Below are 17,354 nucleotides of genomic sequence, written 5' to 3' on the forward strand. Positions count from 1 at the left end.
CTACAAACTACCAGACTTTATGACTGTGGGGGGGGGGAGGGCATGGTAGCTGAGCGGACAGCGCGTAGGACTCGTAATTCTGTGGCCCGAGTTCGATTCCCGGACCAGGCAGAAACAAATGGGCAGTTTCTTTCACCCTCTGTGTGTGTGTGTGTGTGTGTGTGTGGGTGGGGGGGGGGGGGGAATTAGTTAGTAGTTAGTAACAGTTGATTGACAGTTGAGAAGCGGGCCGAAAGAGCCAGAGCTCAACCCCCGCAAGTACAACTAGCTGAATACTTTATCAGTTAAGAAAATTTAGCTAGCCTTACAACTCATGAGATTCAGTCAAAAAATAAAATTCAATAACTATAAAACATGGATAACTGATAAAATGAAGAGTGATGATTCTATACTTGTAACCCCCAGTAAAGGAGGGTGGAAGGGGGCCGGATGAAGGGGTGGGAAGGGGGGTTGGAGGTTGAGGGGGGTGTGGAGGTGGATGGGGGGTGGTAAGAGGGCCTGACTCAATGTAAACAAATTGACTAGTGTTTATGTGGAGGCTGCCCACATTCTTCTGCCTCCCCCCCCCCCCTCATCTCTCACCCCTCCCTCTCTCTCACCCCCCCCCCTTCTCTCCCTCTCTCTCACCCTCCCCCCCCTCTCTCTCACCCTCCTCCCTCTCTCTCTCCACCCCCTCCCCATCTCTCGCTCAATATTGTAGCAATATGTATATATTTTATGAATGCTTCACCAGCACGGGTTCGAGTCACTCCAACGCCTCAAAATGGTTCTCACTGATATATCAGGCCACTGTGAGTTCCTCCCGAGCTCTAAATACGTTAATAAAGGGCTGGGAATGTTCACAATTGCAATACTGTGTGGAATGTAGGCCTATACGGTGAATATGTTAGTGCCCTGCGGCTCTAACCTAAGTGAACCACTGTTACAGAAAAGCTCATGCTGCACAATAATAATAATAATAATAATAATAACAATGATAAATAATAAATAATTCGGTAAGAATAATATCGAATACTGAAATAGATAAGTTTACAATATTATGAAGTATACCAGTGGTAAACCATTCTTAATATTTACTGTATTAATTGAGATTTTAGTTTACAATTTCAATAAACATATTGAGGTCTGTCGTTTCGATGCCATCAGCTGTTTTTTAGACAATTCTTCCTTGAAATGAACACAAATCATGTATAAAACATTTCACGTTTGAATACAGCCGATGGCGTAAATAAATCATACACAGAATGAACAAATCCACAAGGGCCGTGACGAGGATTCGAACCTACCTACCCTGTCGTAGCTCGGACGATTAAGGCAGTGTCTGGGATGCTCCCGGACGCAGGTTCGAATCCTCGTCACGGCCTTTGTGGATTTGTTCATTTGATGCATCACGTTAGTGTGATCTCTGTGTGTCATACACAGAATGATTCATTTTGACTGCATTAACATTTAAGACGTCATCATATGTGGCACACGTATCTTGAGATGATTTCGGGGCTTAGCGTCCCCGCGGCCCGGTCCTCGACCAGGCTTCTTTTTTGTTGCACACCCCCAGGAAGTAGCCCGCAGCAGCTAACTCCCAGGTACCAATTTACTGCTAGGTAACAGAAGGCATCAGGGTGAAAGAAACATTTTGCCCATTTGTGTCTGCCTCCACCGGGGATCGAACCCGGAACCTCAGGACAACGAAGCCGAAGCGCAGTCCACACAGCTGTCAGGCGCCTACACCCTACCTCCAGCTAGTAATCCTTCTGCCTGGTCTCATTGTCAGCTGGCACTGGAGGCAGTGAGAGGTCATTATGGGTGGCAGCGGTGCCATAGAGGGAGGTGACAGCGGTGCCATAGAGGGAGGTGGGAGCGGTAATTGTGGTAATGTGGCGCCATAATAATATTGCTGCCATCAACCTGTTGTTGTTCATCCTCCGCCCCTGTCTCTGACGGCGCCTGTGCTGGCGCGCGCCGCTCACACTAACCATCACGTATCTCATACACCAAAACGCTTCAACCACGCGTACATTTTACACGACATTTTAACACGACGTTTAACAATATATATCCTATTACTATACACTACACAACATTAAGTAACTAAAGGTTTGTATGGGTATTAATGGGTAAAAATGGCAAGATCGTGAGATTTAGCTTACCGTGATGCGCTGGCGGACGAGGGGTCGCCCAGCATCCCTGAGCGCCGGAGGGCAGTCATGCTCTGGTCCTCCGAGTGGCACCATCTCTCCAATATTACCCAATAGAATCTTATACAAAACCATCTGCAATGAAATTTAAGCATGAATGTAAACGAGCGGAAAAATCTTTACAACTATTACTAAATGGTTAGTTTCTAACCAGTTAAAAATGTTTGTGATAGATGAGAGATATTCAACAATCGATTGAAAATATAATCGATATTATTAGTGAAGAAATGTGATTTTTACATAAAAAAAAAACTTTCAGAAATTTTGCTACAAATTATCTTTCCACGATTTCCATTGATAAATTAGACATAATTTTTTAAGATAATATAAAAGTGCAAATTGAGTGAAAATAGACATAGATAGCATAAGGCCTATGAAAATAGACATAGGGTATAGCAAAAGGCTTATTCACCCATACGAGGCACCTCATATACAGTATATAAAAAACATGAACGGTAACACTATAATTAGACACATTGGATGGAAAATAAATCAATTATGTACCACATTTGAAGATTCACAGCAAGTGAAAACTAAGGTGTTTGTATACAAGTATTAAGACTGGGCTTTTGGAGGTCAATATGATTGCCAAGGATTGTACTGCTCGGTAATGGTGTCCTTATCTTGTACTGGCGCCTCACTGCCAGTACTGGTACTCGCATACTTACCTAATTGTGCTTAGGGGGAGGTTGAGCTTCGGCTCTTTGGTCCTCTAGGGTCCCTTGTTGTTTCAATTAGCCTAGAACCCAGTTCCTTCAAAAAACTGGTAGCACTTTTACCCCAGGCGCCGAGTGTCTCAGAAGCAACGGGGACAAAATTGTAGTGGTGATCCAGTTCTCTGTATTTACGGGATTTGACTGATTCCCTGTGAGTGGCAGCGCCACCTGGTTGTGCAACACTGAAGTGTTGAGATATATAATAGAAGCACCATGGACAATTCTAGTAGCACTGAGGAAAGTTCCTGTAGCACTGGGGAAAGTTCCTGTAGCACTGGGGAAAGTTCCTGTAGCACTGGGGAAAGTTCCTGTAGCACTCTAATAACACCAGTTGACTGACAGGTGAGAAGCGGAACCAAAGAGCCAAAGCTCAACCCCCCCCCCCCCAAGCAAGCACAACTAGGTGAGTACAAGGCTCGCATCCCGTCTTCTCACGCAATACTTAAAGTATTAAGTCTTAAAGCACCGGAATAAATCTTAAAGCACCGGAATACTGACGCTTTCTATGCCTCAGCCTCGACGGGTTAGGTGGGTTGCTGGGGTTCGTACGTTTCTGGTTAGGCGAGGGAAGGGAACTATCAGGAGAAAGCGCCAAGCCATTACGACTATATAACACTGGGAAGGGGTCAGGATAAGGATTTGGGATGGGACGGAGGGAAGGAATGGTGCCCAACCACTTGGAGGGTCGGGGATTGAACGCCGACCTGCATGCAGCGAAGCCGTCGCTCTACCGTCTTGCCCAAGTAGTTAGGTTAAACAGTTACACTTTTTACGGAGTGAAATTGTGAGCCCAGGCTTTGGAAACACACTATAAACCCAACACAATTTTAATATAATTGATGTGATCTACTAAATTCATAGAGAAAATTTTTAATTTATATAATTTTGTTTATAATTTGATAATATATTGGTTTCTTGTTGTGGGTGCTGGCTTAGATGTGCAGAGAGGAGCCGAGGCGTGTCAGCGCTAACTGACCTAATATAACGTGGCCGCCAAGTGAACCTATGGAACGTGGCTGTCGTTTCACCCAAAAGAACCCTACCCCAATTGACCCCAATGAACGCGGCGGTCAAATGAACGAATAACGCGCAAATCCTACTGAACGCAGAGGACGGTCCCCAAAACTAGTGAGCGACACTGACATCACCAGAACATGTGAACGCCGCCGACAGCTTGAGTGAACGGACAGGAGAGAATGGTGAAGAGGAAAGCTTGTGATGAAGACTGGGAGAGAGAGGAGCTGGCTGTCCCTCTCCCAATACAGACGTTCCTATGGCGCCAGAGCAGGTGAGAGGCAAGGGAGGGGCTGGCACTCCCCCTTACCAACTACACACACACACACACACACTTCCGTAGTGATAGATCAGTCGAGAGAGCGGCCTATAGTGATCAATGTGTACCTTGAGAAAATGTTTGGAGCAGGATGAGGCTGCTCATATAATAGCTCAATAGTCTAAATTAAGTAATATGTGTTGGAATTACAGAGGAGACTGAGACCATGGGGAAAAATAATCATTTTGTAGCTTAGGAAACCTTCAATAAACGTTTCAAAGGTGCCACTAAACCTTCACTAAACGTTTCAAAGGTGCCACTAAACCTTCACTAAACGTTTCAAAGGTGCCACTAAACCCTCACCAAACGTTTCAAAGGTGTCACTAAACCTTCACTAAACGTTTCAAAGGTCCCACTAAACCCTCACTAAACGTTTCAAAGGTGCCACTAAACCTTCACTAAACGTTTCAAAGGTGCCACTAAACCCTCACCAAACGTTTCAAAGGTGTCACTAAACCTTCACTAAACGTTTCAAAGGTGTCACTAAACCTTCACTGTTCAAATCTGGTACTGAACCTCATGTTGACACTCACTCTTGCTTGGACACTAATGTACTAAATCTTATTTCTATACTAATTCTGACAGTAAGTCAGAATTTATTCATTCATTCATATTCTCCCCCCCCACAGTCCATTCATCAGACCCAAGTTGGGTAAGCTGCATGAGGCTACTTGTATGGTAAGTTATCAACAACACTTTTTGTGTATGATTTGTCAGACTTTCTGTATGGTTTGTCAGACTTTGTGTATGATTTGTCAGACTTTGTGTATGATTTGTCAGACTTTGTGCATGATTTGTCAGACGTTGTGTATGATTTGTCAGACTTCTTGTATGATTTGTCAGACTTTTTGTATGATTTGTCAGACTTTTTGTATGATTTGACAGACTTTCTGTATGATTTGACAGACTTTCTATATTTGTCAGACTTTTTGTATGATTTGTCAGACTTTGTGTATGATTTGTAACTTTCTGTGTGATTTGTCAGACTTTGTGTATGATTTGTCAGCCTTTTTTGTGTGAATTGTCAGACTTTCTGTATGATTTGTCAGACTTTTGTGTAAACTCTTTTAGACTTTAATGTGTGCAATATAGACTTTCGTGTATGTTTACAGGATTCAGAATATTACTTTCAGTCATTAGTATGTCATTTACAAACTATCTTATGGTTTAGTAACCTTATTGGGTTCTTTAAACTCTCTGAAATGTCGTAAGTGTCATGATGGAGTGTATAAACTTTCTAAGTGTAATACAAACAATGACAAATTTTTACAAAATCTATAATTTGTCTTTTTTCATACTTTTCGTATATTTTTTAAGTCGATATTAGGCTAGCAACTTTTTAATGCGTTAAAACTGCCTATACACACTTTCCAATACTTTTTTACATTTTACAAATAATTTCACTTTAATTTACCAACCGTATTTACAAAGTCTGCTTTACAACTCTGGATATCCTATAAACTTGTGTAGGCCCTATCATTGTTTCTTTAATTTACAAAAACCGAGTATTCCATGAATATATTATAATGTTCATCCAAATGCTTCATGAATATAAGCATAATACTTTCAAATATATCAAATATACTACAAATGCCTAAAATTATGTTTACTAATTTCCAGGTGTGCTCAAGATATATTACAACAAAATTCAAAAGTTTACAAACAAAAAATTCTTAATATTTTATCAAAACATTACCCCTTTTTTTGTACAAAAGCGCTCAATGAATTACAAAAAATGTACTTAGTGAATTATCTTTCCTCGGCGATTTTTCTCTGAATTATCAGTGAATTAATTTCAAATGTCCAGAAATGAATACAGAAATAATCTGACACTTTGATTGCGAGAATTATTTACTCAAAATGTGGATGATACAATAAAAATAATTAACAATAATTTCAACACTACTACACAATAAAGGAAGAACTTGCACATTTATAAAGCTAGTAATTACCTAAGTGTGTGTGTGTTTGGTGGAGTTGAGATGTGCTTCTTTAGCACCGCCTTTCAACTTTCACTCAACTGGTGTATAGGTTTCCGAGCCTATTGGGCTATATTTATATTTACATTTGTAGCTGTATATGGAGCTACAACTCCATTTCTACCTCATCCCTGGTATAAAGGACCTGAGTTATAAAGCCAGTTTGAAAACCTAAAACGCGCACCTTTGGGATAAACAGACATGCAGACAGGACATAATCACAACATACAAAATACAGTACTTGAAGTAATAAGGTGGGATAAAGGTAGATTGTTAAGAAGAAATGATACTCTGAATATAAGAACGAATTTTGTCGAGATAAGTGTTGTGAGTAGAATAAAATAGAACAGGAAGTAGTAGAAAATTATGAATGAACTCCAATGAGAATTCAACACAAGCCACGAGGTGAAGTCAGCATCACACCGGTCGACTATACGGGTTAGGAACCAGCCAACATTAGTTGTAGGTAGGCTGTAGGTAGGCTGTAGGTAGGCTGTAGGTAGGCTGCAGGTAGGTGCATGTATACCCATGGTTGCAGGAGCAGCCACCTCATTATCACCCCAGCTCCCTAATCCCCCAATCATCCCCTTTCATATCTTCAGCGCCGTTTGCTCTCCCGACTTACTCATTTACTCATTGCCTTCTCTCATTCCTTTACACGTCACAAGCATCACTCACCTGTTATCACCTCTTCTCTGCCTTCCTCACCCCCTGTTCCCTGCCTCCATCACCCTCTTCCCTGCCTACCCACACCCTCGTGCGGGTTCCCTCACCCTGTTCCTGGCGCCCTCACGATGTGTCCAGCTTCACCCTTTGTCTGGCGCCCTCGCCTTCTCCCTGGCTCCTTCACCCTCTTCCTGGCACGTGTGCGTGTCTAAGAGTATATAAAGCTGGGGAGGTGGGTGAGAGAGAGCAAGAGCAAGATAGCAGAGAGATAAGAGAGGGAGAGGAGGGGGAGATAGGAAAGAAAACGAAAGGCTGAGAGAGAGAGAGAGAGAGAGAGAGAGAGAGAGAGAGAGAGAGAGAGAGAGAGAGAGAGAGAGAGAGAGAGAGAGAGAGAGAGAGAGAGAGAGAGAGAGAGACAGACAGACAGAGAGAGACAGAGAGAGACAGAGAGAGAGAGAGAGAGAGAGAGAGAGAGAGAGAGAGAGAGAGAGAGAGAGAGAGAGAGAGAGAGAGAGAGAGAGAGAGAGAATGAGAGAGAGAGAGAATGAGAGAGAGAGAATGAGAGAGAGAGAGAATGAGAGAGAGAGAGAATGAGAGAGAGAGAGAATGAGAGAGAGAGAGAGAGAGAGAGAGAGAGAGAGAGAGAGAGAGAGAGAGAGAGAGAGAGAGAGAGAGAGAGAGAGAGAGAGAGAGAGAGAATGAGAGAGAGAGAGAATGAGAGAGAGAGAGAGAGAATGAGAGAGAGAGAGAATGAGAGAGAGAGAGAGAGAGAGAATGAGAGAGAGAGAGAATGTGAGAGAGAGAGAATGTGAGAGAGAGAGAGAGAGAGAGAGAGAGAGAGAGAGAGAGAGAGAGAGAGAGAGAGAGAGAGAGAGAGAGAGAGAGAGAGAGAGAGAGAGAGGAGAGAGAGAGAATGTGAGAGAGAGAGAGAGAGAGAGAGAGAGAGAGAGAGAGAGAGAGAGAGAGAGAGAGAGAGAGAGAGAGAGAGAGAGAGAGAGAGAGAGAGAGAGAGAATGAGAGAGAGAGAGAATGAGAGAGAGAGAGAGAGAGAATGAGAGAGAGAGAGAGAGAGAGAGAGAGAGAGAGAGAGAGAGAGAGAGAGAGAGAGAGAGAGAGAGAGAGAGAGAGAGAGAGAGAGAATGAGAGAGAGAGAGAATGAGAGAGAGAGAGAGAGAATGAGAGAGAGAGAGAATGAGAGAGAGAGAGAGAGAGAGAATGAGAGAGAGAGAGAATGTGAGAGAGAGAGAATGTGAGAGAGAGAGAGAGAGAGAGAGAGAGAGAGAGAGAGAGAGAGAGAGAGAGAGAGAGAGAGAGAGAGAGAGAGAGAGAGAGAGAGAGAGAGAGGGAGAGAGAGAGAGAGAGAGAGACAGAGAGAGAGAGAGAGAGAGAGAGAGAGAGAGAGAGAGAGAGAGAGAGAGAGAGAGAGAGAGAGAGAGAGAGAGAGAGAGAGAGAGAGAGAGAGAGAGCGGGCCCTCACTTATTGATCCTTCACTCTCCCACACTCCCACCTGTTATCTCAGCTGTAGGCAGAGCTAGGCACCCGCCTGAGAGAGGGAGAAGGGCAACAGGAGGAAGAGAGAACAAGAACTAAAACTAAGATAAATAAAGAACAATAAGAAGCGAGACATGCACAAGTATAAAGAAGTGAGGTTTAACATTGAGAACGAAGAGAATAACGGGAGTGAATAAGGGTGAGACTGAGTTACATGACGTGGAGAAGAGATAATAATGAGGCAAGGTGAGGGGTGAAAAGAGAAAGATTAAGACACGGAGGGTTGGAGAGGGACAAATCCCTTGTAATTTATCAGAGAAACATGCAAAGCAGAAGAGAGGAAAAAAAAAATTACAGAAATTCTCAATAAAACTCAGACTAGAGCAGCAATCATGGAAATGGAACGTTATTGCAGGCTAGGGAAGTCTTGGATTGAAAGGAATCGACTATTGAAAGTTATATTTAAGAAGAGTTATTAATTGAAATGCATACTATCAGATTGATTTGTTATTTTTGTTCATTTATTATGCACCTCCATATATCCATCCCAAATTATTGGGAACGCTTACAATTTATAAGTTTGTATTCTCTAGCGTGCAGGCGAGAGATACAAAATTATTTATACTATGAAAATATAAGAGATGGAGTGAGGAAATAATTCCTCATGAGACTAGGAACCAAGAACTCCATTACCCAACCAGAGTGGATGCGGGTTGCACGTGAGACATGTTCATGGGTATGGCGTGCATCTGGGGTTACCCAGGACGTTGGTTTCATCCTGCTGTCCTTCTCCGAAGATCTTTTTAAATTCAAGGAAATACTCATACCCTTTTTCGGGTGATCAACAGATAGAAGATGTAGAAGGCACTTGCATCCTAAGGTGCCAGGATGGACAAAGAAGGCCAGACACGACAAAGAATTCAAAGAAAGTTGAAATAAAATGCAGCAAATACAAGGAGGTTAGTTTGCGAGACAAAAAGAGTTTGACCTCATTTCCCCGTAGTCACTGTTAGTAAACATTCTTAGGTAAGCTGACGAGGAGGAGGAGGAGGAAATTTTAATTAACGAACTTTAATTTTCTATACTGTTGAAGACGGAAGCCACAAACGTCGGCATCCGGTCAACACAAATATGGGAAATATCAGGATGGGCTGGAGAAGAAGGAAGAGAAGAAGGAAGAGAAAGAAAATTCAGTTCCTGGGAGGGGGGGAGGAGGGCATGAGAGAGGAAGTAGGGAGAGTTAAAGTGTTAAGAGCTGGTAGTGTAAGGGGGCCCTTCGCCCCCCGGGGGGCTCACAAAGTCATCAGTGCTCGTCTGGGATCTTGCCGACGCTTGCCACGTGAGGCGACGTATGGTCCAGTGTAAGGTTTGCTTGTGCTTTACCTGTGCTCGATTTTTGAGAACTTGTCTGGTCCGGCAGCTCGGCCTGGATGGTGTCCGCCTTGCAGGGTTGGAGAGGCTGCGAGCTTATTATTATTCTACTTATTATACATTTTCCTAATAACATTATTTCAATATTATTATAAGAGTCTACGGGTTCACCATAGCCCGTGCTACTTGGAACTTTTTGTTCCAAGTAGCGAATCTTAAACAACAACAACATATTATTATATTTTCACCTCATTCCTCATCTCTACCTCTCTCCTACAATTATGTGGCCCTACCCAACCCCTCTCCCTCCCTCCCTCCTTCACCAAAACCCTTTCTTCCTCCCACATATTTAGCCTCCTTCCCTTTCCTTCCCTTCCTCTAATCTCCATCTCACCTCTATCATTCCATCCACTTTTTACCTTTCCTCCCTCACTCCTCCAACCCTCCCTCACTCGACACATTTGGTGTGATCTAAAAATAGCGTGTAATTTGTGCATCTTCCTTCTTCAACCAGGACGTGTGTGTATCCTCGCCTAGTTGTGCTAGTGGAGTTCACCTTCAGCTCTTCAGTCTTGCCCCTGAATGTTTAGTCACCTTGTGCACACGTTCCTAAGGCTATCTGGTACTGTCATGTCTACATTCGAAACTGTGTGTGTGTGGAGTCTGCGTCCACCACTTCACTTTAGTACATTGCATTTGTTCACTGTTCTGACACTGACAAATTCTTAGCTTTGTAATGTTTATTTGTTCAAATCCCTTAAGCTGAAAACGTTTTCTAACATGGTTGTAGCTCATCTACGCATCAAGTTCCTATTCTTCTCAATGCTCTACTGCGCCTTACACTTATATATCTTTTTCAAGCTTATCAATATAGTACTACTGAAAATCTTGTATGCTGGTTTGATGTCTCCTCTGAGTGTGTGTGCTCATCAAGATGTTCTTATAGGGTCGAGCCAAGATTCTTGCCCCGCTTTCCAAACGTTCTTAGATTTTAAGCAATGATTCATTTCTCACGCTTTTGTCATATTTAAATTTAAAACCACGAATCGAATTCGTTTCAACGACTTTTACGTCTAATCTGTTCAGTTATCGACAGCTCTGACACTGAAAAAAGTTCTTTCTGACGTCCGTGTGACTCATTTGCGTCTCTGGTTTCTATGACCCTTCGTTCTGGTGCTCCTAGCTTTGAACAATACTTTGTCTACCTTATCAATTTCCTTTTGAATCTTTTATGTTGTTATCATATCCCCCCTATCTCTCCTTTCCTCCAGTGTGGTAAAGTCCAGTTCTCTCAGTCTTTCCTCATAGCTTAAGCCCTTTAACTCGGGAACGAATCTTGTTTCATATTTCTGGACCATTTCTAGTTTTTCCTTGTCCGTTTTCAGTTCAGGGCTCCATGCTGGGGATGCATATTCAAGTGTGGGTCTCACCTTTGCTGTATATAGTGCCCGAAACTCCAGGTTTTTCTTTTCTCCAGATTTATGAAGGATACCAAGATGCTGACCAGTATGCCATATGCAGCTGTTGTTATTCTGCTAGTGTGGGACATTAGCAGAGTAACACACATGCAGAAGCATCGTGTGTGTGTGTGTGTGTGTGTGTGTGTGTGTGTGTGTGTGTGTGTGTGTGTGTGTGTGTGTGTGTGTGTGTGTACTCACCTAATTGTGCTTGCGGGGGTTGAGCTCTGGCTCTTTGGTCCCGCCTCTCAACCGTCAATCAACTGGTGGACAGATTCCTGAGCCTACTGGGCTGTGTACTCACCTAATTGTGCTTGCGGGGGTTGAGCTTTGGCTCTTTGGTCATGTATGTGTGTGTGTGTGTGTGTGTGTGTGTGTGTGTGTGTGTGCGTGCGTGCGTGTGTGTGTGTGTGTGTGTGTGTGTGTGTGTGTGTGTGTGTGTGTGTGCGTGCGTGCGTGTGTGTGTGTGTGTGTGTGTGTGTGTGTGTGTGTGTGTGTGTGTGTGTGTGTTATCACATCAAAAGAACGGGGCTAGGGAGGGTAAACGAGCATCAATCGAACCTCTCCCACAGTCTCTTCTTCCTACTCTGTCCATCTCTCATTCTTCTCTACTCTCCCTCATCCCTTCGTCTCCTAGTGTTCCTGTCCCTCTATATCCGTCCATGCCCCTCCTCCTATAACTACTCAGCTCTCTTCTTACTGTCTCCTATCACCAACTCTTTTTTTTTTTCATTACCCCCCCCCCCCCCCCACCCTTCACCACCCTCTCTTCCCTCACTCCACATATCGATTCTGGGTCACTGTGGCAAATGTCAACCTGTTCACTATCTTTCGCTCTCCTACTCTTTCTATTTCTCTCTTTCGCATTTTCAATCATTTTCTCTTTGCAAATATAACGTCTTTCTCTTTTAAATAATAATTTCCTTAATCTCACTATACCTCTCTCTTTCTCTCCTTCCCCTCTCCTCTTTCATTGTCTTTTCCTCCACTTCCTCTCCATGTCCGTGTCCCTTCCACTCTCTCTCTTCCTGTCCTGATGGGAAGGTTGTCCTTATCTCTGCCTCTCCCTCACACAGCCACGCTCGCCTCTCACAAAAACACTCCCCACTTCCCCCCACACACGGCCATATTCATTATCATTTTTAAAGGTTATTTACCCAAAACTTTGCTTAATTTTCCTGTCCTATACCTGGAGTGTGTGTGTGTGTGTGTGTGTGTGTGTGTGTGTGTGTGTGTGTGTGTGTGTGTGTGTGTGTGTGTGTGTACTCACCTAGTTGTACTCACCTAGTTGTGTTTGCGGGGGTTGAGCTCTGGCTCTTTGGTCCCGCCTCTCAACCGTCAATCAACAGGTGTACAGATTCCTGAGCCTATCGGGCTCTGTCATATCTACACTTGAAACTGTGTATGGAGTCAGCCTCCACCACATCACCCCCTAATGCATTCCATTTGTCAACCACTCTGACACTAAAAAAGTTCTTTCTAATATCTCTGTGGCTCATTTGGGCACTCAGTTTCCACCTGTGTCCCCTTGTGCGTGTTCCCCTTGTGTTAAATAGACTGTCTTTATCTACCCTATCAATCCCCTTCAGAATCTTGAATGTGGTGATCATGTCCCCCCTAACTCTTCTGTCTTCCAGCGAAGTGAGGTTTAATTCCCGTAGTCTCTCCTCGTAGCTCATACCTCTCAGCTCGGGTACTAGTCTGGTGGCAAACCTTTGAACCTTTTCCAGTTTAGTCTTATCCTTGACTAGATATGGACTCCATGCTGGGGCTGCATACTCCAGGATTGGCCTGACATATGTGGTATACAAAGTTCTGAATGATTCTTTACACAAGTTTCTGAATGCCGTTCGTATGTTGGCCAGTTCGTATGTGTGTGTGTGTGTGTGTGTGTGTGTGTGTGTGTGTGTGTGTGTGTGTGTGTGTGTGTGTGTGTGTGTGTGTGTGTGTGTTTTCACAAGGCTTTCTTAAGACATATACTATTAAAACTGTGTATAGAATTAGCTTTGAAAATTTATCAAGTCCACACCATTTATTTAAGACTGTTAAACCGATGAAATTCCTTCTGAGATTTCTGCGACATGTTCGTGTCCCATATATACCCCCACCCCCACCCCTCGCTCTCCTGCTGCTTTGTTTCCACCAGGATGTAATGACTGGTACACTATATGTTATATGAAGCCCTTGGTTTCATCCCGGAGTACCTACCATCGTTCACTCTGAAGCCCGCCCTTGGCTTCCCCCAGGAGTACAACCACTCACATTAAAGCTGAGGATTTCAGACTTCGGCGAAGCCGGATCTTCACTAAACATCGCATGGCGCTCCTTTGCCATTTCGCTTTTTTAATTTAACACATTTTGGTGGTTGGTGGTTGGCGTGTGTGTGTGTGTATGTGTGTTACAACACTGGTGTGGGTGTGGTGGTGGTGTTGAGGGAGTGGGTGTGTGTGTGTGGTGGTTGTGGTGGTGTTGAGGGAGTGTGTGTGTGCGTGTGGGTGTGGTGGTGGTGGTGCGGTGGTGTTTGTGGCAGAAAAGTGGCCTAGATTGATGGTCTCCTAGCAACCATCTCCGCCCTAGGGGTTCGATCCTCACGTCTGCTGCACCACCCCATCCGGGTCACCATTTACTCTCCCAAAAGAGCATCATTTTCTTCTTAACTTTCAAACTAATATCACAGAATAAATTTAATGCATTTATTCTGATAATTTCAAAATGTAAAACTTTTGTCTGCCCATATGCAAATTAGTTACGATAAACCGTGGAACCACTGATCTATCTTTCGCTTACGACTGTATCTGATACAGTCAAACCGTCTCAGCAACTCTTTTGTTGCATAATTACATCAAGATATGAATGACAAGTCGTAAACAAGTACAATATTGTGTACAAACATGGGGAGTCGGTGGCTGAGCGGACAGAACTCTGGACGCGTGATCCTGTGGTCTCGGGTTAGATCCCGGGCGCCGGCGAGAAACAACGGGCAGTTTCTTTCACCTTGATACCCCCCTGTTACTTAGCAGTAAATAGGTACCTGGGAGTTAGTCAGCTGTCACAGGCTGCTTCCTGGGGGTGGAGGCCTGGTCGAGGACCGGGCCGCGGGGACACTAAAGCCCTGAAATCATCTCAAGATAGCCTCAAGATAACCCACAATAATGACAAATTCCAGAGACACCCATCTGCTGTCCAACTGAAGCTCGAGGCCTGCCCTCGGGTGCCGCTCTTGCACCAAGGTGTTGGGTGATCAACCCGTTCTCGCAAATTTAATAAGTCAATATTGACTTATTAAATATGTGCATAGGTGACATACTTAACCTAATAGATACCCTTAAAAAGATTCATAGAAAACACCGACCTTACCTAACCTTGTTAGTATCTTAAGATAAGCATCTTATTGCTTCGTAATTACATTGTCCGAGTCATATCAATTGTTCAAGAGAGTGTTGACTAACGCGAGAGCGCTTTTTACTACGGGCTCACCATAGCCCGTGCTACTTGGGACTTTTTGTCCCAGGTCGCGAATCTTCAACAACAACAACGAGAGTGCTTAAGTAATTTATTGTTTCATTTTCCCATCGTGGTCATACGAATCCATAAATATGAACACATGTACATTCACATGTACACGTGAACACACACTAGCCTAACCATATGACAATAATAATAATAATTCAAATAATAATAATTATTATAATTATTAAGTATGTGTACACATGAACACACACTAGCCTAACCATATGACAATAATAATAATTCCAATAATAATAATAATTAATATAATTGTGCACACGAACATTCACATGTACACATGAACACACACTAGCCTAACCATATGACAATAATAATAATTCCAATAATAATAATAATTAATATAATTGTGCACACGTACATTCACATGTACACGCACACACACTAGCCTAACCATATGATAATAATAATTCCAGTAATAATAATTATTATAATTATTAAGTATGTGTACACATGAACACACTAGGCTAGCCATATGATAATAATAATAATTCCAATAATAATAATAATTAATATAAATATGCACACATGTACATTCAGGTGAACCTTGAAGGTGAAGCTGGAGGAGGCAGAAGTCACACTGCAGCAAGCTCCTGGAAATATCGAATTACCTAAGTATTGGGAACAGGTTGAGGGCTATAGTGGTGTCCCAGGTTACATAAAGGTTCAGGGAAGAGTAAAAGCAAATAAAATACAATAAACAAGTAAAACTGAGTGAAAATAGTCGAGTGGAAAAGTTTGTTTTGGTCTAGAACAAAATCAAAGATGGCCGCCGCCACCACCCCCACTGAGAAGGTAGACACACCATCAGATGATGGTTTCAAAGGATTCTCAACACAAGATATAAGGAAAGGAGGTGTTCTTGGCAGGTTAGAGAAAATTGACGACATGCAAATGAAGTATGAAGAAAAAGTGCTTAAATTAGAAGAGGACAATGGAGCTCTTTGGAGTGAGCTTTGCACTCTAAAAGGGAGTATGCTTCAACAAGGTAAGATTATTACTGCATTAACAGACAAGGTAACAAATCAGGAGGAGCAAATCAAGGAACTAGTGAAAGAAAAGGAGGCATGGAAAGTGAAGTGTGGTGACTTTGAAGAAATAAACAAGAAGATAGACTCATATGGTGAACAACTCCAAGCAAGCCTAAGGGCTAACATAGAGTTAGGTAAGGATCTCCAACTGGAAACTTCACTGACAACTCACATAGAGGAGGTGAATAAAGAACTAGAAAAGTATAAAGAAGAAATAAAAGCGACATATGCTGAAGTTGTAAAAGAGAAAGAGACTATCAAAGAAGTGTGTTCGGAAGTCAAAACCAGAAATGACCAACAAGAAGCAGAAATTAGGCAAGCAATTAGGAAAGAACTGGTTACCAACAGTAAACTGGTACAAAACACTGCAGATAGAACTAAGTCCATAATCATTTTTGGATGTTTAGAGAAGGAAATTTCATCTAGGGTGGACCGAGCGGCAGAAGAGATGAAAATCATAGAGAAAATAGTAGGTTTAGGAGAAGGCTCAAAGGAAAATGTCAGTGATTTTAGAAGAATAGGAAAATATGAGAAAGAAAAGAACCGCCCCTTAAGGGTGACCTTTAATGGAGTGAAAAACATGATGGAAGTGCTAAGAAATGCCAGGAAACTGCAGAGTGATGAGGTTGGCAAATCTTGGTCAATAAGACAAGACCTCTCCAAGGAAGACAGAGAAAAGCTGAAAATGAACTTAATTGAGGCAAAACGGCTAAATGGGGATAGAAATGAAGAAGACAGAAATTCTTTTTTTTACAAAGTGACAGGGACTGGAAAGCTTGTGAAATGGTACATAAAAACAAAGCAACAAGATCAGTAGTGGAAGGGGGAGTAATGAGCAAAGGAAAAGGGAACATGTTCCTGAAAATTGTATATACCAACATAGATGGAGTGAGGTCAAAAACTTTGGAGTTGCAAGATATAATCCAGCTTAGGGTCCCAGATATTGTTGCATTATCAGAAACGAAACTTGAAGGAAATATAATAAATGAAGTCATATTCCCAAGAGGCTACTCAGTTTGGAGACGTGACAGGAAAACTAGGAAGGGAGGAGGAGTGGCTGTACTGGTGAAAAAACACCTGAAGGTAAAAGAGTTAATATTTGAAAACCCTCGAGATATTGACATAATGGCATTGCAGGTCTGGAATCAGGATGATAACCTGATAATTGTAAATGCCTACAGCCCACCAGCAAGCAACACGTGGACAAAGGAAGAACTGGATGACAAACGAGAGGGCCTCATAATGGTCATGAGAGATATTATTGTACAAGCAGATAAAGATAAATCACGACTGTTGATACTGGGGGACTTCAACTTTAGAGCAATAGACTGGGAGGCCTATGAAGCAAGAACGGAGGACTTTTGGACATGCAGATTTGTGAACCTCATTCTGGAGACATTCTTGTATCAACACATAAAGCAAGCCACAAGAATGAGGGAAGGAGATATACCGTCAGTACTGGATCTAGTATTCACCAGGAAAGAAGAAGAGATTTTTGACATCCAGTACCTTCCTCCCTTGGGAAAGAGTGATCACGTCCTGTTAGACATTAAATATGCTTTAAGATATCATCTAGAAGAAAATGGGGA

At 42.8% G+C, this 17,354-nt stretch overlaps 1 protein-coding gene across 9 annotated transcripts in view; it reads left to right on the forward strand.

Annotated features, from left to right (window-relative positions):
* The first annotated feature begins 2,190 nt into the window (after positions 1-2,190).
* Positions 2,191-17,354, forward strand: part of unc80 (unc80, NALCN channel complex subunit) — a 162,248-nt gene continuing 147,084 nt past the window's right edge. For 8 of the 9 annotated variants that reach the window (XM_069303440.1, XM_069303447.1, XM_069303448.1 and 5 more), the window contains exons 1-3: positions 2,191-2,333; positions 3,848-4,199; positions 4,874-4,922. In XM_069303440.1, the coding sequence (XP_069159541.1) occupies positions 4,108-4,199; positions 4,874-4,922 (141 nt within the window). In that variant the 5' untranslated portion in view covers positions 2,191-2,333; positions 3,848-4,107. The remainder of the gene's footprint in view (positions 2,334-3,847; positions 4,200-4,873; positions 4,923-17,354) is intronic. The other variant, XM_069303441.1, reaches the window with a different exon arrangement.

Source organism: Procambarus clarkii, chromosome 50, assembly GCF_040958095.1.
Source record: "Procambarus clarkii isolate CNS0578487 chromosome 50, FALCON_Pclarkii_2.0, whole genome shotgun sequence".
NCBI classification, from domain to species: Eukaryota; Metazoa; Arthropoda; class Malacostraca; order Decapoda; family Cambaridae; genus Procambarus; species Procambarus clarkii.